At 43.5% G+C, this 20,668-nt stretch overlaps 1 protein-coding gene across 1 annotated transcript in view; it reads left to right on the forward strand.

The window, feature by feature from the left end:
* Window positions 1-20,668, forward strand: part of APC4 (Transducin/WD40 repeat-like superfamily protein) — a 76,020-nt gene that overhangs the window by 37,803 nt on the left and 17,549 nt on the right. The window contains exons 3-11 of the mRNA XM_086822824.1: window positions 1,323-1,414; window positions 1,684-1,767; window positions 3,232-3,492; window positions 3,575-3,667; window positions 3,752-3,897; window positions 4,052-4,212; window positions 4,393-4,493; window positions 4,571-4,645; window positions 19,024-19,203. Coding sequence (XP_086678950.1) covers window positions 1,323-1,414; window positions 1,684-1,767; window positions 3,232-3,492; window positions 3,575-3,667; window positions 3,752-3,897; window positions 4,052-4,212; window positions 4,393-4,493; window positions 4,571-4,645; window positions 19,024-19,203 — 1,193 coding nt within the window. The remainder of the gene's footprint in view (window positions 1-1,322; window positions 1,415-1,683; window positions 1,768-3,231; window positions 3,493-3,574; window positions 3,668-3,751; window positions 3,898-4,051; window positions 4,213-4,392; window positions 4,494-4,570; window positions 4,646-19,023; window positions 19,204-20,668) is intronic.

A 20,668-nucleotide genomic window follows, 5' to 3' on the forward strand; every position in this document is an offset into this window, starting at 1 on the left:
GTTGAATTGGGTAGCGGATCTAAGGGCGCCCAAGTGGGAAATCACAACATCAATGTTAAGGCTTAATTAAGTGCATTTGAGCCAACAAACATCTCATGATTGTGCATAAGCTTATTAATAGAGGGTCTAGCCTATAATTAGAACCAAGTTCTACACCCACTATTGGGCATTGATGACATTAGTGGGGATGTCGTAGTATCTAGTCTATACTATGCATGATGGAGTTGATGCTTTATTTTCTTGTGGATGATTACCATGAGGTTATAAATTGCACTTTCTTATAAGGTGAATTTGGGCATGTTCTTGGATTCATCTAGGTGTGTGTGTGTATATATATATATATATATATATAATTAGACCCTGAGCTTTCTCATTCAACAACAATTAGTTTGTGGGGTTCTATTCAAGCAATTGAGTGGCCAAGTCCTCACCTGTGCATTGGAAGTTGGAGCCAAACAAGACAACTCAATGATTTCCATCAACTTGGGCTTTCATGTGAACGCACATCTTTTGTAACTTCGAGACAACCATTTGTACTTTTATTTGTTGTATATTTAGGCTTGGGTTCTGGGGGTTAATATAAGTTATGGTTGATCACTCATGTATGATGGTGCTTATGCAACTCTTCCGTTCTTCTTCTTTGTCTGTTAGCACTTTTGTAGCTCAAGTAGGCATGGTAGGAAGAACATCTTCCTCGGGCCCAATGGGAATGCTGCCCTTCCTCAGCATTGAAGTCCACTTGTAAGAAACCTTCCCCAGCATCTTTGAAGTCGAGGTGCAAAGTCGGAGGGCAACGGTGCAAGTACCCAATCACGGGTCTGGAGATGGGATGGATGTGACCTGAAGATTTTGGCAATGAGGGTCGTTTTGGTGTCTTTTTCAACCTCCACAAAGAGGGTCACAAGCTTGGCTTTTGTAGAAATAATGGTTTGCGGGGGAGGGGGACAGAGAGCTTAGCCACGATGCTAATCAGAGCTAAAAAAAGGCTGACTTAAACACTATAAAAAACTTTTTGACGCGGAGGCTAAACGGGAAAAGAAAGGGGAAGGCCAAAAACCAAGGCCGGGCAGCTGGCCAGGGTAGGGCAGCAAGAAGAAGAAGCGGGCAGGGGGGAGGAGGTGCAGCAAGGGGAGGTGGGCAGAAGAGGCTGAAGCTGGAGTGCACAGATCGGGGGGGGGGTGAAGCAGGGCGACAAAGGGGAGCTACAGTTTTTTAAGTTAAGTTTTTAGGTGTTTAGGACTTCTCTTCTTTTTTATTGTTTTTTGATATCAACTGGACGGTCTTCTTAAGATCCTAATGTCTTCATACACCGTTTTCTGCAGAGAAAAGAGTGACATCTATTTGTTGGCGCCCAGATGGAAAGGCTGTGGCTGTTGGACATGAGGATGGAACGATCTCTCTTCATGATGTGGAGGTCATTTTACTTTTCTTGAATCTCTGTTGCCAGCCTAATTTGATAACCCCTTCCCTAATAGTGCCTGGATGTCCGGTTTCCTAGGCTGTCAAGTAGGGTGGGATAAATTCTTTTCAACTAATCCAAGCATGATCTCCCTAGCTGAGTTTTTTGTCTTTAGATTTTTGACTTTCTTTGCAATCTTGAATGATGTGTGATTGTTCTTTTACAGAATACATTCCCTTAGCTCTTCCTGCTCTTAAGTATTGATGTTATTGGGTTTTTTGCAGAATGGTAATGTTTTTCGGCAGACATTAACCCATCAGTGCTCGGTAGAGTGCCTAACCTGGGTTGAGGAAAGGCATTGTGCTCGGGTACAGGATTTCTTCATTTATTTATTTTTCCTTCTCTTCGTGTCTAAGAAAAATTCTAATAAAAACCACACGATTTCTCGAGATAATTTTAGCAAGTAAGATGTTTGATGAAAGTAGTTTGTTGGTTTAGTGGTAGTTGGAGCATTATTTTAGTTCAAACTTAAGTATATGACAAGTTTAAGTTATACGTAGGCTTCCAAACATGATAGTTCCTAGAGCCAAATATTCTGATGAAGACAGCTTTGTGGCCAGTGGACCCAAAGTGAGCCAAAGTTCTACTGGAGTCATAGATGGGTTTGGTGGAACTGTAGGGGGGCCTCTGTTAAGGTCTTACCCCACACCTTGTCAATGAAGCAGCACACACGGCCCCTTTCTTTATAGCTTCCATTGTCTCTTTCCGTCTATGCTCGGGCACGCTGCACAGTGAAGGGACATGCAGCTATCTTGCGTACTGGTATGCTGGGTTTAAATTCTCCGGTTACTTGTATTGCAACCTTGAGCTTAGTCCTGGAAAGAGCTCAATACGGCACCTATTTCTACACTTGACCATGACATGCTACTAATGCTTGCAAGTACATTCTATATTTTCCTCAGTTCGAACATTGAGAGGATTATTACAGTCTGGCTATAATGGTAGGGTCTCTAATATTAATTTATGTTTTTCTCGTACCCTAGTCATAGAAGCAGGAAACGGAAGAAATGGCACCTTTCTGGGCTTGAAACAGCCAAATGAGGGTGAGTGTGGGCGATGGTGCTGGCTGTTTCATGTTTTTTTTTAAAACTCGGGTAGGGCTCGGCTCATATCCTGGTAGAAAATACCTAATAGCCTTAGTTTATCAGGTTTTGGTCAAAAGATAAGGTTTGATGCATATAAAAGCATGTACTTGGGTGGTTTTAATAACATTGAGCATCATTTGAGCTGTGCAATCTTTTCTCTTGTTTGCTATCACATCTCTATCTCTCTCTCTCTCCCTCTTACTTTCTCTATATCTTTGTGCACCAACTTATCATGGGTTGAACCTCCATCTCTCTTTTGCATGTGCTCCATCCTGGCACCATCAATTCTAACACTTAGTAGCCGTACTAAGGCTACTAAGCCTTAGTAAAAGCCACGTCAACCCAATAACAACCAGCGACCAGCCCCATGTCAATGGGCCCACGTTGCGTTCTGAAACGGCTCCACATCCAGCCCTGACCTGCGCGCAGTCTACACTCTACCCTATATTTTAGAGTGTAGAGTCTACACTCTAGTCTCTTTTTGTTTCTCTGGAACGTTAAGTTTGTGTTTGGTTTAATGACATATCTTTCATTGTTATCAAGCCCTTTGCTAGTAACGCACTGCCTGATTTCTGTTATGATTCAGTCAGAGCACTTTGTCAACATATAAGCTTAAAAAACTCTAAAATTTTAAATTTATGAACCTTGTTGCACCTATTGAGTTAGTATTGTTTTGTTTTGATGTAGGGTGGTGTTGACGATTTGTTTTTTTATGAGGATCGCACTCCTCGGTTCTTTCCACCACCTCCAAAACTGCCTGTGATGCCGGGAACAGCACCTGCTTTTGACATCTCCGGTGCTGTTGGCTCAGTGGATGATCAGCACTCTGGAGTAGATTCCAAAACAACTATGAAATCTTCTCACCAGCGGATCAACATACTTTGCAGTGGTGACAGAAATGGCATCATCTGTTTAAATGTTTTTGGTGTCTTTCTTATCGGGAGAGTGGTAAATATCTTGGCTTCAGAAACTACTGAATGCTGTTTTTAACCTATTATTTTCTCATGATTTAAATTCATTTTTTTTGCAGGAACTTGGTGAACTAAACATCAAACCATTCAAAATTGAGGGAAAAAACACCACTGAATGCATCTATAGACTTCTTGATGCTTTTGTTTTGAAGGTGATCATAGGTCTTAGCTTGTTTCTCTCTCAATATCGTGACTCTTATGTTTGTGGAAATCTTATCATTACAAACTGTGAGCAGGTTTCTCTTTCAGAAGACCTGCGGCAAATGTCTGTGTTATGTAGCGGGCAGCTTGTTCCAAGCTGTTTGCAAGAAGAGAGAGTAAACAAAGAGAAGGCTTCAGGATTATTTTGCATGCAGATAAATAGTGCACTTGTTGGACGCAGGTTAGCATGTCGCTTTTGTGCACTCACTTTGTATGTGTTGTGAGAATTTGTAGGATTTTCTGGACTTGCATGAGAGCTCTTTATAATGTCTGATCTTGGACTGTTAGTGGTCAGTGGATGGAGCTTGACCATTATTCTTTCTCATGCACTCTAGGAGCAAGGAGCTTCATCAAGTTGCCCTGCAAGTCTCTAGCATTGAAGAGCTTTTGGATGTTCTTCAGGCGTCTATCAATGTCATGCAAAAACAGTGGTCTGATGCCATTGACTCATTTTCTGAGAAGATCCAGGGTCTCTCACAACTCCTTTGTGAACATGGTAAAGCTCACATTCTTAGGAAGCCTTCAAGGTTCTGTCATCTGTTCACAAATCTGTGGGCCAGAGGTCCTTTGTTCAGATGATCATTATGCCTTACAAAGATTGTCATGAAGATTAGGAACTGCTACAGATATTTTTGAATGACTCTGGAGCTATATTATGGTTGTTTTCTTGGGACAGGTTCTCATGGGAACCCACGGGAAGAGTTACTAAGCTTACTTTCATGTGGTTTGGCTAGCACGGGGGTACATCAATTCCTTGCAGGCTCTTTGGGAGAAGGGGTATGTAAAGTGCTATTTTTGTCTTTCATGAAACCATTGCTTTGCATTGGTTAACATATGACAATCGTTCAATTCAGGGATTGAAACGGTTGAGCAAAACAATCGACACTGCTCTGCGAGAGCTTCATGTGGTCATCTCAGAGCACCTGCAGGCAAGATAAAAAGTTCTTCTTTCAGCTGATGCTTCGAAACTTTGTGAGTAGACTCTCATGGAGTCGAGGTCGCACTTAGGATTTTCTTAAGTTTGGGAAAAAGCCTGAACTATTCAATGGTATATTGTTCTGCTGTACTAGTGCACATGCAGATTTCTTTTCAGGTCTTTGTCCAAGTTAGCCAGCTGGTTTATATTAGTTATTTCTATCTAACATGGTGCAATTTCCCCAACCAGCTATGGTGTGTGTGTGTGACAAGGTTTCCCCAACCAGCTATGGTGTCTGCATGCGTGTCTCAAGGTTTCCTCTTGTAAATTTTGGCTTCCAAGTTTTGAATTTTCCCAAAATTCCTTGCCATTTCCTCCAAATTCTGATTTCCCCACGCTTGTCCTCTACTTTTTTCCCCTCATTTCTACTTAATTTCACCTTTCATGTATACTATATAATGTAAAGGAATTGCAGTCTCCTAGCCGTTTCCATTTCCTGGTTTCAGAACATTTCGGTTGCATAGGCATCAGCTGTTCCCATTTCGGTTTCTGTTTCATGCAATGATGGAATTTACATTGATTGTCTGAACAACTACTGTAAGCTGTTCCCAAAAATTGACCAAAAAGTTGATTCATATATATCTTATCCCATGTTCTACCGTAGACCTCTGTCTCTTGGCAAAAAAACGCTAGTTGCAGATCGTTTTCCAGCTGATTGTAGATTAGTGCTTTAGATGGCAGAGCTCCTGGAATATGAGATGCTGAAGTAAATGCCCATGCTGACTGCTCTATGACCTGCCCATAGGGCTTCCCAACAACTGCTTCCCGTACACGTCTGTCCAGCCTCAGTCCTGCCTGCCCAGGCCCTGTGCACTGCTGTCCCGCCTATTTTCCCAGCATTTCTACATGTGGGCCTTCCCACATGGTTGCCCAGCCTGTTCTGTTCCTGCAGGTGTGTGCCACATGGGTGGTTTTGTATTTATTTAGAGGATTGAGGTCTCAGGGCATTTAGGACAGTGACAATTTTGTCTATATCGACAAGACAGCAGGGCACTCTTGTGCTCCAAACTGTGGGCCGATATCCTTTCTGCCTCGTAAGAGAGTTCTTGACCTTCCCAAGGTCGTTACTCCCTGAGGCTGGGTCTGGTTTCATATTTAATTAGAGGATGGAGGTCTCATGGCATTTAGGACACTGGTGACTTTAGCAGGTCAAACCCCCTGCCACGGCCCTCAGTGTTATGAGTAACACCTCATGTTCTTCCGCTTCCATCAGACCTACCTGCATAGTATTGTCAGAGCCTGGGCAGCCTCCATCAGGGATGGGCTACCCCCGGAATCTCAGGTGAGGTTGTGTTTTGGGCTGCACCTGGACACTGTATGAGTGTGGACAGGTGGTGGGCGGGTCAGTCAGTTGGCGGCCGGCCCTCAGTGTGACGCACGTGCATAGTAGTGTCAGGATTAGCAGAGCCCAGACAGCTTCAGTCAGGGAGGGGTTGCCACAGGAATCTCAGGTCAGGCTCTATTTTGGGCCGTGGCTGGGCGAACAGGTGGTGGGCAGGCCTGACCAGCTGGGGCTTGATGGCCCATAACTGCTACCTACACCACCCTCCCACCCCTTCTTTTTTGTTATCAATCTTCCTTTCTCCTTTGTCATGGCTAAGCAGTCTACAGGAGCTCATAAGCGTATGTTCAAGGTTGGAAATAGCAGTCAACCAGCATTTGGAGAGAGCATCAGCGTTTTTATTAACTTCAGCGTTTTCTGCATTGGTCAGCTTTTATTAGGGTTTACAGTTATAATTGAAAACAATGTTGCTCACAGATTAATATAGAGACTGGCTACTAGTATGCTTTTGTTTGTGTTTTTGGTCTTCTGCTGTTATTGGTTCTGTGTGAAACACTTACATCTAGCCAATAGGCTTACACACAAAGTAACACCTGTATATGCATGTGGTAAATGAGGTCAGTTCAACAGAGGAGGCCAAGCTGAAAGTGGCCTATGCAGGGCGTTCCCTCTGTAGGAGGATTGCCTCTGCTTTACCTTGGTACAGATGGAAAAATTACCTGTGCCTCAGTGGGGAAGCATAGCCTGTATCCTTAACTTGCAATTCCTGCATCTTATTACTGCTAACATTTAGGGGCCAGGGCATAGGTAGGGCTCTATAAAATGGACGACACTATGTTCTTGATGAGTAGAGCTACAATGAAATCTTTTTGGTTGACAACTGGACATCCTGCTCGTCCAGCAGCACCACGTGATGGCTAGAAGACCCTGCAACTGTGGGAAGATCCGTCTTGGCCGAAGTTTCACTTCACTTACTGGTCAGGTACCTTTGGCCTTCAATGGAATGTAGGGAAGTGCATGCATTCACCAGTACATCAGGTGGACTTCAAAGCTCAGCTTGAACAAGGGTCACATTTGAGGAAGTTTTAGTACAGCTTGAAAAATGCGAGGAGTTGTATTGGAAGGGCACAGTGCTTAAGCAAGCTATTTCTGAAATCAGAATGGGCTTGAATGATGGTGGCAGTGAGCAACACGTCCTAAATGTGGGAGTTGAGCTATTGCAGTTTTGAAATCACAAGGAGTTCTATATGAAGAGCCTAGTGGAAGGTTTATTTGAAGCAATCTCAGGGGCAACAAGAACCGGCATACGTCTATTTCAGTGACCACACCTCAGGGACAACAAGTGTCACCAGCCTGGACATTTCCCAGTCTGAAAGGGGTCTGGTGGACTCCAGGATGTTTAAATATTTGGAAAGTACAAGCTTTGGGAATGGGGGATTATCCTAGAATACAAAGGACCAGACTCCTAAAATTTAGGAGAGTTGCTACTTTTGGCCCGCTCCGATGGAAATTTTGTTCGCGTCGTTACATGTGGAATTGAGCAGATACCAAGAGTTGGCAAAGTGCCTATGACAGAATGTCTACCAGTTGGGATATTTTTAGAGGTAAAGATTATGGAAGGACCCATCTCTTAGATTGGGACATGTGGCAAGAAAGTGGACCAAAGTGAGACAAGTGGCCTGACACTTGTTAGAAAAAGGATCAAAGTGAGACAAGTGGCCTCACACTTGTCACTTCAGCTATTGTGTGGCTCTCCACTTGTCATCGTAGCCTTCTCTTGCCATTTTAGCTCATGGGAGGCCCAAATCTATAAATTGGAGCCCTTTCTCTTCATTAATAGAGGCTCTCTTGCTGCACACTAGCCTCTACCACCGTTGAAGGCTTCTCTAATGATGGCTACTCTCTTTCTCTCTCACTTGAAGGCTGCCCATGAAGAATACCGGTTGTATGGGACTGTTTTGGGAGGTTTCCATCGCGAAGAAATACTGAAGCCATCGTACCGGCTGTACCAGCCACTGTACCTGTTGTACCAGCCATTGTACCTGTTGTACCGGCTGAATGGAGAGTTGTACTTGCTGTACCCTTTCTATTGCATGAAGACCCGTGGTTTTTGGGGAAGAATCAGTACCCACACGGAGTTATATGGATTATATTGTTGGCTCGGCATTTCTACAGCCTATGTTCCGGCTTGGTTGCCTCGTGTGGGGCTGTGTTATGGCATTTGTATATGGATAATCCGGCATCTCCTGTGGGGAGAGTAAGGCCCTCAAAGCTTGTACATGATATTATTCTCCTTGGGTAATAAAATACTCCAAGGGGGGGGGTCGGCCCATTCCGGCCTCTATGCGGTGTCACACGTGCAAGCTCCATTTTCAGCATTTGTGGATTTTTTGTTCAGCTTTATGTTTTATGCAAAGTGATGATGGATATGTGTTAAGGCTGTGGCCATGTTTAAATGCTTTAATATGCATTGATGGTATCAACAAGTGTGTCAAAGGCCCTAGTCCCCCGGGCACCCGCCGCGAGTTACAACAAGAACCAGCATACTTCTACTTCAGTGAGCACACCTCAGGGACAACAAGAACCAGCATACTTCTACTTAAGTGAGCACACTTCCTAAATGAGGGAGTTGGGCTATTGCAGTTCTGAAGTTACAAGGAATTCTGCATGAAGGGAGTGACCTTAGGGAAAACAAGAACCGGCATACTCCCTTGTAGGGATATGTCCAGCATGAGATCTACTTCAATGTGTGAACAAGATCGGTGTAGGTATAGCACATTCTCCTCATCAGAGAAGGGCCAAATTTAGAACAAAGATCAAAGGAGAGACCATGGCATAAAGGAGTCTTTTATTCAGTATAATGGAATATACAAGAATATATTTCATCCAAAGCGATAGGATAAATCATTGATGGTGAAGTCAGCAGATAATGCTATATAATAATCCTTGTAGGAGGAAGTGAAGCAAAAGGATTGTCATCCCAAAGGTTCATGAAAGCAGATCATCTTGCCTCTATTGACCTGAAGGGACTCTGAATCATGCTCTTGATAGCAGAAAGAGTGTATTTGATATCTAGCCAGGTGTTTGATAGTGATTGCACGTAAAATGTGTGAGTATTGGTAATGGCGCCCAATAATCTCACACGCTGAGTCCACTGCACATTTCCTAGATGGAAACTAGGGAATGTGTGGCAGAATAGTGGTATGTACTATCCCATGGGTGACATAGAGATTACCATATGAAGGGATGCTCTCATTGTAATTTGTAACATCTAGGGTCCTGAATCAATGAGAAATGCCTCAGAATCTGAGGCCATATAGTAAGGTCATCTCCTGAAGTTTGACATAAGAAATGCAATCCACTGCATTCTCTATGCATCACCCAAGTTCTATACTGAAGGGTCTCTGGCAGTGTATTGCATCTCGGCATTAAGGGGTGCACCTGTGACTGATCTGCACTGAGTAACATGCAATCCTCCTTGTTCTTTCAACCAAAAGAAAAGTGTAACCTTCCGACCTCTGCCATAGTTCCAAAACCCCATGCATGTCTCTAATGATGTGATAATTCTCCAAATGGGGTCTCCTGGTAGGAACTCAAGGGAAGCTCTAAGCTAGAAATCTGACAGCCTTTTAATCTTAATATTCATGATAGAAAGAAGGCTAAACAAAAGGAGAGTTGGACTTGACACACTTTTTTCAGGGGGAGGGGAAGAGAAAGGTAAAGAGTTTTTGTTCATCATCGTGCTATTGTCTCAGGAGGAAAGTTACAGGCATGAAAGAGGTAGCAAGTACACAAGGGGTTGCTGAACAAATACAAGGTCTTAGGTAGTGGTCCTTTCATGAGTTGTCCTTATTGATGAACGGTACATTTGGTCCAAAAAAGGTGAAGTTGGTGCAAATTATATGACATGTTTGGAAGGTATTGTTTCACTTTTTTTTTTTGGGGTGAAACAAGTAGGGCAAAGAAGCTTTGTAATTTACCGTGCTCATTATTCCAAGGTACGAGAGTGAGAGTGTCGGTAGGCTTCCAGACAATGAAGGCAATAAATGTGCACTAGGTAAACACAGTCTAAATGGCTATGATTAGGTTTAAGGAATGTGCAACCTGCTATCATGAGCTAGCTGGGCTTGACAGCTGATAAATTGGAGTCTGTCGACATAGGAACATGAAGGGTGGAAGTATAGCATTGGAACAACCCCATGTGCACTAAGGTTAATAAGGTCTAGAGCTAGTAATAATGTGCACTAAGGCTGATAAGTTTAAGGTCTAGAGATAGTAATAACGTGGTGCACAAGGGTAAGTTTTAGACTAGGGGCATGGCAACTCAAGAATTGTGGGGAGGAACCCATGCACAAAGGAGTGATGGCTAAATCATGCATAAAAGGTGGGGTGGAGGTCTCACTGCAGTAAAAGCTCCTAGGTTCAAGGAGGGATCCTTCTTTTGTACATGATGGGTGTTGACTCTATTTAATAGCCCTGTAGCATTCAGGTCGAGATTGATGGGTAAATGGATGCCAAGATCTGATGGAAGATTTACTTTATTTGAGTCTTCATACCGTTGTTCTCTTCTTAGTTGTCTATGATTTTCCTTCTCAGTGTGTTTTTAAACGGTTGCTGTGTAGTCTCTGCAACTCGCTTATTAGGTCTCTGCTGATGTAAATCATGGAGGATCAAAATGTATTAAGGACATGATGTAGACATGATTAATGATATACAGTTAAGCAAAAATGGCTAATAAAAATGGCATAGTTTCAACCTTGATTAATGATCAAAGTGCTCGCTTTTTTTATTCACCATCTAGCCTCTTTATATAGGCTGAATTCCACGAGTTACAGTGCCTTGATTCATGCTAGAAACTGCACCTAAATTCACTCTACTTTTCCTAGATTGACTCCACCTTATTCTAGCTCTGATTGCTCTAATTTAGGGATTCCAACCACTAGGATAAACGCTAGGATGCATTAATCCTTTTACTTCTACTGCAAGGGATTAACTTTACAAGTTTAAAACCATATGTATGTAACATCAATTTATCCAACATTCCGTGTCAAATCCCCAAGGGTCTCCTCGTAGAGCAATCCTGAAATAAGACTGGAAACTTGCAAAACAAAGCCATAAACTGTGAAGGGGGTGCAAGCCTGACTCACCACCCAACCATGACAGCCCTGGGCAAAACCCACAAGACCTGACTGTCCCCACCGAGCCACGAGCTGAGCTAACTAGCAAGACGCATTGACCAATCTCTACCTCATGACGTCCCATACCGCCACGGAGCTACCCTCGCGGACCTCAAGATTGTTGCCGGCCTCGGGTGCATGAAGCAGGTGCACGTCCGCACTAGATCCAGGCTCTTGACTGCAGAGTTTTCGCATGGACTCGTGAGACTCTGACCAATTGACTGACCTTGGCCACCCTTTTATAGGCTCTTGGCCAGTCACCGGGCGTCCACACATGGGCGTCCGCCCGTCAGTCCATCCCTAGCCCAGCTCGTCAATCGGCCTACCTAGCTCCAAGCTACCCCAAGCCTTGAAGCTAGGTCTTGTGTGCGTGCTGCACATGGTAGATACTCTCTGTGCACATGACATACTTCCCTTCCTCTAAGAGCTCACTCTTGAGCTGAGTAAAAACTTACGGTACCCTCTCCGAAGGGTAGACAATGTCTCCCATATAGCGTCCTCCTCAACACGATTCTTCCATTTGATCTTGTATTTTGTGAGTAGCACGTGCAGCAATCGTCTTTCATGAAATCCAAGAATCTTTTCCGGTTCGTGTGGCACAAATGTCATGTCCTCGACATCTATGATTTCTTGAGGAGTAACTAGCTGGTTTGTTCCACCCAGTACTTAAGTCTACTGACATGAAATACACATGAGAAGGCAACTCCAATTCATATGCAACTGAACCAATCCGACGGTTATCCCGAAATGGTCCACAATATCTAGGGGATAATTTTGGAGAACGGCCCGTTCGTAAAGTCTCAAAATCTTTCGGAACTTGCAAATACACCATCGTTCCTTCAGAGAACTCTCTCGGTGAACGATGTCTATTAGAATAAAATTTGTCTTTGTCTTGAGCGCTTCTAATAGATTCCTTTGCAACTTGTAATATTTCTTGCATGGCTTGCCAAAAAGTACGCGTTGCATCATGCTGAAGTCGTGAAAATCTTGTTAGAATTTATGTATCTCATGTGTGGGAACAGGGCAGGTTTAAATCCTTAGTTAAAACCTTGTTAAGCTCCCGTTCCCATGCCCAATCTTCTCAGCTCCAATCTTGCCCTCTTTCCCCCTAAGTGATCGTATCTAGGCATGGCGAGGATCTCAGTCATTGGCAGCGTTAATTTCTTGAAACTGAAGTTTTTAAAAGCTTTGTTTTCTATGGGTTTATTGGAATGTGTTCCTGCGCGCTTCGAAATTCAAGTTCGTTCGAACATTTTTTCAAAGACCTTTGGGGACTTCGAGATGATGGCTTTCGGCAAGATTGGGAGTTTTTGGAAAAGGGTAATCAGTTGGTATGATTGGTTGATCCAGTGGACGAGGCTTCATCATTGTTGTCATAGATTTTTGGTCCCAAGGATCGTTCTTGAGGATCAAGATTATGATACACTTCTAGGTTGCAGTTCACAGAGGACAACTTACCAGGGTTTCAATTGGTCGTCTCCAGAGGTACGGATGAGTTTTGTGTAGTGGACATTTGACAGACCATATGGATCAGGTTTCCTGTCATACTGGTGTGATGTCACTTCCGGTTCCCGTCATGCTAGCGGAGCAGAGGGGGATCGGGAGGTGTTAATTGCAACATAATTATACGGAGTCCCGTCACATGCTTCAGCCAGAGAGGGGCAGGTGAGCAGGAGAGGGGGGCTACCCGAAGCTCCCGACATGTGCATTGGATCTGTGTGTTGGAGTTCAAGGCACATGCATTTGGCACGGAACGACTTGACAACATTATGGACGTGATTTGTTCGCAGTTCATCGATAGTAGACCATGAACGGGATGTGTTCCGAGTTCATTGTTAGAGGATTTTGGACGGGATGTGTTCCCAGTTCAATGTTCGGAGATTTTTTGGACGTGATGTGTTCACAGTTCAACGAATGGGGAATCATGGTCGTAGAGGTGTCTATAGTTCATTGTTCTATGTGGCAGCTGAAGCTCAAGATGGCATTTTCTTGTGGAGACAAGTGGAGTGGTGCATTTTTCAAGGTGTACCCAGTAGTGGTCCTGCTGGGGTGTCCATGGTTGCATCTTCATCGACTTGTCTTGATCGTCTATGCCCACTATGAGCTATAGAGGGGGTGTTAGAATTTATGTATCTCATGTGTGGGAACAGAGCCCAAGTCCTTTTTTTATTAAAGCCTTTTTCACTCTTTTGTGAGTCGGGCAGGTTCCTTGACTGGGTATATATTAAACCCTTTGCCCACCATTGTATTTCACTCATTGATTGCTGATAAAGTGATCTGTTCATCATCTCTCTCTCTCTCTCTCTCTCTCTCTCTCTCTCTCTCTCGTCTATCTTGTCTCTCTCCTATGTTGTTGTCCTTGCTTCCGCGGTATCATTCTTGACAAATCCCATGGTAACAAATGATCTAGGTTGAAATCCATACATAAGCATAAAAGGACTAAAATCGGTACTCGTATGCTTAGTACTGTTGTATGCAAATTCTAACATAGGAAGATAATCCTCCCATGAATCCTATCTTTTGGAGACATATGCACAAAGTATGTCCTCCAAAGTTTGATTCACCCTTTAAGTCCAGCCATTAGATTGAGGATGATATAAGCAACTTAGATTTAAAGTTGTTTCCAACTTCTCAAAAACAAGTCTCCAAAAGTCACGTGTAAACTTAGAATCCCTATCACCGACTATGTCCATCGTATAGTCTAAACAATTGCTCAATAAATTACCTTGCTAATTGCGTTGCTGTAACAGGCTTCCGTCTAGGTAAAAATCTAGTCATCTTTGTTAAGTGGTCTACCACAACCCAAATAGAATCGTGGCCTTGATGTGTTCTTGGCAATCTAGTAATAAAATCCATGGAAATACTTTTTCACTTATTACTTGGGATTTGCAAAGGATACAACATCCCAGCTTGTCTAAAGTGTTCAGCTTTATTTGCTTGACAAGTTTGATACTTGAGGACATAATCTTCTCCATACCCTTTTATCTTTAGCCAATAGAAAGTGTGTCTTACTAAAGTTTAAGTCTTGTGTATCCCGGAGTGTCCAGCAGAAGGGGTGTTGACACTCCTTAAGAATCTTAGACCTAATGTCTGGGACTTGCGGTACACAAATTTTGTCATTATGGAATAGTAAACCATTCCGGATCATCCCTCCTGTAGCTTGAATCGTAGGCTGCTCAGTCACTGAGGCTTGGTCAATCAATGAGCTCCCGTCCTAGATCCTCTGCCAATATGGACCAAAATAACTATGAGTCCTGTAAAGCCCTCTCAATGACTGAAATAAGTCAGTGGAAATCTCGGTGAACGACAAAGTATTCAACTCTCTGATCCGACTAAGTGCATCTGCTACACTATTCATTCGATAGCGTGGTTCAAAATCAAAATCTTGCATTAACTCTGTCCATCTAGCTTTTCGTTCTCTCAAATCATGTGCATCACATATATACTTGATTGACTGATGATCAGTTAATATCACAAACTTGGAGCCATATAAATAATGCCTCTAAACCTTGAGAGCGTAAATGACAGCGTAAAGCTCCTTCTCAAGGGTTGGCCAATGAGATTGAGTGTCGTCTAGCTTTCGACTCTCGAAAGCAGTAGGTCTACCATCTTGGAATAGAGCAGCCTCGATTGCATAGTCACTCACGTCAGTCTCAAGGACGTAAGGCCGACTAGGATCGGACAGTGCTAAGGTAGGTGCTTCCTTGACTTAATCTTTCAAAAGTCTAAAGGCCGTATCCAAATCATTAGGTTGATTCGACTTACGCCCATGACCTTTCAACAAGACGGTCATTGGAAGTGTGAGCTGAGAGTACTCCTGTATATATTTTCGAAGAAAAACAACAAAACCGAGAAAAGAACGAAGTTGTCTCTCACCGTCTGCGGTATCGGCCAAGCCAAAACGAAAAAGATCGTTCATCATTTGCTGGAAAGTGGCTGGAGCATTGGTCAATCCAAAAGGTAATATGGGAAACTCGTAATGGCCATACCTAGTCGGAAAGGCGGTTCTTTCGTCGTGTCTTTCATGAATACGTATCTGGTGGTAGCCAGTACGTAAACCTATCTATGTGAAATATTGCGCCCCCACTAAGTTCAATCAGGCCATCTGATCTAGGGAGAGGATAGCGGTTCTTGATTGTCACTTTGTTCAGTCTCTTGTAATCTACACACATTCGCCAGGTGTTATCCTTCTTTCTCCTAAGTAACACAAGCGCACCCCAAGGTGATTTACTTGGACGGATTTGGCCCATCCTCAAATAATCTGCGAGTTGTTTGGCCAACTCATCTTTCTCAGCTTGGCTCATCTTGTAAGGTGGAATGCTAACAGGTTGAGCACCAGGGACTAGATCAATGCGATGATCCACTGTCCTTTCGGGTGGTAAACCCGATGGCAGCTCCTTAGGAAATATATCTTGAAATGAGTCAAGTAACTTTGCTTTCAAACACACTTAATTCATTAACATCCATGGCAGGTATGAGAAATGAAGAAAGTGGAATCAAGATAAAATGGAAAGTAGTATACAAAGAAGAATTCATTATATTTCCAAAATCAACTGTATTTACAAGAGGTCCCTGAGAGGAATGTATACAATGATCTTGAATGCAAAAGTAGGTGTTCCTATGTTCAAAAGAAAACGAATGACTAGACCAATCTATCTGGATCTTAAGGGTCTTAAACCACTCAATCCCTGATAGCAAGTCTATATGGTCTAGGTACGTAACATAGTACTCCAGAATATCTTTGTAGGAATCTGGATTTGTAGCCTCTTTACCTTTCGATCCCACACTTGCTGACCTGTAGGTTGGCGTACCTCGTAGGTACGATCGCTAGGCATCATGTCTGACTGAATTTCTGCACAAGTTTGTAATTGGCAAAGTTGTGTGAGCTTCTAGGGTCTAGAAGAATGTGGATTCTATGGCCATTCACTTCTCCATAAACTCAAAGAAGATTGTGCAAGCAAAAAACCTTAGAGTTAAACAAACAATTGGAACATGAACTAGGACGAGAAAGCACATTCACTGAAGTACCTGTTGAAGACAACTGGTTGGCTGTCTTCGTCTTGGGTCTTGCGTTTGTCTTAGCACCCTTCTTCTTTGGTCACTCGTTATGCATGTGTCCTTTCTCTTCGAAGATGAAGCAACGTCCCTCCTTCTTAATCTTCAAAGCCTTGAGGAGACGGTTTTTTTTCGTTGGAGTCGAGTTAGAATTCTTTGAAGGTTGGTCGGAAGACTTTCCTTCTGTCGTGCTAGTCATCGGCGTGGAAAACTTCCTTTTGTGCTTGTTCCCCTGCTCGGTTACGGTCTTGGTTTTGGAAGGAATCATCGTATCATCGTAAATATGCGCAGAGTGAATGGCCTTGTCCAAAGTTTTGCACTTGTTATTCTTGACTTGTAAACGGTATGAGTCGGGTAATCCTGCTACGAAGAAAGAAGCCTCGAAAGTAATTTTAAATTGCTCGCTCTTCGAGGCATGCTTTGATACCACTGTCAAATCCCTAGGGGTCTCCTCGTAGAGCAATTCTGAAATAAGACTCGAAACCTGTAAAACAAAGCCATAAACTGTGAAGGGGATGTAGGCTTGACTCACCACCCAACCATGACAGTCGTGGGCAAAACCCACAAGACCTCCCCCCCCCCACCGAGCCACAAGTTGAGCTAACTAGCAAGACACACTGCAAAACAAAGCCATAAACTGCGAAGGGGATGCAGGCTTGACTCACCACCCAACCATGACAGTCGTGGGCAAAACCGACAAGACCTGGCCCTCTCCACTGAGCCACAAGTTGAGCTAACTAGCAAGACACACGGACCAATCTCTATCCCATGACGTCCCATATTGCCACGGAGCTACCCTCGCGGGCCTTGAGACTGTTGCCAGCCTCTGCTGCGTGAAGCAGGTGCACGTTTGCACTAGATCCAGGCTCCTGACCGCAGAGCTCTAGCATGGACACGCGAGACTCTGACCAACTGACTGACCTTGGCCACCCTTTTATAGGCTCTTCGCCGGTCACCAGGCATCCACACATGGGCGCCTGCCCGTCAGTCCATCCCTAGCCCAGCTCGTCAATTAGCCCGCCTAGCTCCAAGCTACCCCAAGCCTTGGGTGAGTTTAATGCTGCTCGTTTAGCCCTGTAAGGGAGAAGGAGATTTGGGTCTCACTTATCTTCCGTGATCATGCTGCCTGAACAGTACCATGGGAAGACTTTTGTTTGGAAGGCCAATTTCTAAGCTCTGTAACCCATAGGTCTCAGCCAAGGGCAATAAGGAGGATGACATTAGAGCGGCTAATGCAGCTGTCACTAGTGGCGCAGGGGACACCAGGGAATGCGCAATCGGCTGGCATTTCAGCAGTGGCTAAAGGCCAAGGCAGGGGACACACATGACCGGCTGGTGATCTTCTACGAGTCTCTATCACTGCCTTTTTTTTTCCCTGCTAAGCAGGGGAGTGTGAGAAGCTTACCGTGTAAAGAAGAGCCTTCTTTGTGTATATTAGGAAGGCATAGGGAACTGTTTTGCGCAACAGCAGTCTCCCCATGGTTTTCCCATAAAACTGGGGGCTACTAAGCCCGTGCAAGAAGCTTTAAGTGCAAGGACATAGGGAGCACCAGGAGGTATAAGCCTGGGGCGTACCCAACTCTCACAGAGGCGGCACAATAGGGCAGAGAAGTAGAATGGGCAGCATCTTGTAATGCCCATGTGTGGCAGGAAGGACGAGGCAGCCTTGCAAGGGGCCTCATGCTTGAAGAAGAGAAGCCGCACATGGTTCATTCCCAGAGAGAGGTAGAATCCGAGCAACCCTTTTTGTGAACCATTGCCATTATCATCATTTCTCTCCCACTACCATCAGCCACTCATGGCCAGTCACCTATTGAGGCTGTCAACTACTTGTTGTCGTATGGTCTATGGACATTAATCAATCTCACAATTTGTTAACATTAATGTCTAGTAAAATTAGGATCCCAAGGGATTTAAAGGCTATGTCACATGCATGTTCCTGAATATAATGCGTGTCCCTAGGGCATGATGATCTTGCTCATTTTGGGGGCCATTTAAATGTGCTGGTAGAGGAGGCCATTAATGAAGCTCTCAGTTTGTTAACATTAATGTCTAGTAAAATTAGGACCCTAAGGGATTTAGAGGCTATGTCACATGCACGTTCCTGAATATAAGGCATGTCCCTAGGGCATGATGTTCTTGCTCATTTTGGGAGCCATTTAAATGTGCTGGTAGAGGAGTTTATTTTTTGGTAATGATGGGAAAGATATGTATATATGGGCTCTACATTAATGGTTGTCGAAATTGTTTCATGCATGGGGCTAATTGGAGATTTGGTGTGACAGTTTCACATCGATGACTCATCATTGGTATTGGGTGCAACTGCAAATCACCATCCATGCACATGGGTTGTTAATAAGTATGTATCAGACGGGTTGACTACCGTATGTGTTATTTGGAGCATTGTGAGAATTGATTATTGTAACAAGGAGAGAAGACACCAAAAAGCCCTTGTTCCCACTAGCTACTCCAATCTGCACGCTAGTTAGGACACAATCTTATTTAAAAATTAAGTCCTCACAGTATATAAGTAGTATTACAAGCTTGATGCACACCATTTTGTATGCATAATAGGTTTTGTGTAGCCTTTTGTTTGATGTTAACAAACATCTTAGTTTTTTGTAGCCGTAGGTTTGTCACTAGGGCATATGAAAAAATCCCTATGTCCAAGATATGCCTTGAAAGGTAAGGCCCTATAACCAGGGCAAGTGTTGGTTACAAAGTTGTGTTCATGTAGCATATGCTTGTCTGTTCTAGTTTTTACAGTTTTGGCACCCATGTTTCCTCATGCTTTAACTTCTTCCCTTCTCTCTTCAGCCAGTGGCAGAAATTTTGGCATTTAGAGTTGGAGAGCTCAGGGGCATCTCTAGATGGCGGGCAAGATTGCAAAGCATTGGGCTTGATGAGAAACTTGTAGATCAAGCCATGGAGGATGCTGGTATGGTTCTTGTACAAGTCGAACGTCTCCTACGTACTGTTTCCGACACAGCTGCCCAGGTTCTGCTGCATATGTATTTTTTCTATAATTGCCTTTCAGTGCAGGGTTACATTTTTCCTATTGTGAGTTGATTTCCACATCATGGATAAGTTAATGTATATTTTGAAAAGGAAATTTTCTAAAATTGTATCACATTGAAAGTATGTGTCTAGGTATCCCTCTACATTTGTGAAGTTCAAATCAAGATTAAGAGTTATTCAGTCAGTCTATTCTTTTCCTTCCCTCCCCCCCTTGAAATCCTCTATTCAAAGTGATATTGTAAGGTTGTACATTTTGATATGTTTTTTTTTCATAAAGAAGACTTCAATTAAGTTCAGCAGGTACAAACACAGCTTAAATAGTCATCCGAAAAAGGACTCCAAGACAAATTCAATTCAATTTTCAGGGAGCAAGTCAAGAAGATCATACCGCCTTAAAAATATGAGTGCTTTGAAACAGCACGAGTCTTCAAGTTGCCCGAGCATCCGTCTTGAGCTGGTCCACTTGATCTTTGGCTATCTAGAGATGAGTCACTTGTTTGGATGATGGATGCTGAACCACCCTTGAGTAACCCTCTCACATCATGATAATCACTGGAGTTTGTACAAAGCATGTCTGGTGTGGAATCTGGATGGTGACATGCAACTTGGAGCAATCTCTCTTATATTGTTCTGTTTCAAGAGAATTAGCATATTGTTCTCCCAAATATGGTATACCTTCCTCTGACCCTTCCTTCTTATTGCTGCCAGACTCGTGGAAAGTCCTGGGCACTGGCTTTCCCTTTTTAACATACTCTGCTACCATTGGATTTCACTTCTGTGCAAGAGCCAGTTCCTTGTCAAATGTTGTGGGCTCCAACCGCTCTGTATAGCACTGGATGTGCTAGTAACAAAAGGATGGAGCTGGTTCTCATCTGACTCACATCATTGTACGCCAACTGCTGTCCTCTTTTGGGGAATTGCGCTATTGGTCTGGTCTCCTGCTAGATCCGCTTGAAGTCTGTCTTCAACTGCTTTATGTACTAAGGCAATAGAAAACGTGCCTAGTGGAGCTCTACAAAGTGTTGGGTTTTGACAAATCCTAATGTTCAGCAGAAATACACAGAAAACAGAAAGAACACAGTGGGGAGAAATAGAGAGCTTGGAAGTGTGGATATACTAGAATGAAGTGATAATACAAACCCGAAATGTAAAAGTATAGATGTCCGGACACATCAAATGCCCAGGGGAAAAAAACCCTATAATGCGTAGAGGGAAAAAGTGCCCCTTGTAAGCCCCCATTCACACGGTCACTACCACATATATATAATCCTACAAATCCCCCTTGTAGTGATAGTGTGAACATGTATAGGGTGGAATTGCTTTTTCCTTGGCAGCTCATGTATATCTTGGTTGAGCAAAAAGCAACCAACTATCGCCACATCATCTTGTGAAGCTGAGTACATGGCAACTTTCACTGCTACAATTGAGCGTGTATGGTTGAGGA

Source organism: Cibotium barometz, chromosome 29 (assembly GCF_041138505.1).
Source record: "Cibotium barometz isolate CiBa-2024 chromosome 29, ASM4113850v1, whole genome shotgun sequence".
Classification (NCBI taxonomy): Eukaryota; Viridiplantae; Streptophyta; class Polypodiopsida; order Cyatheales; family Cibotiaceae; genus Cibotium; species Cibotium barometz.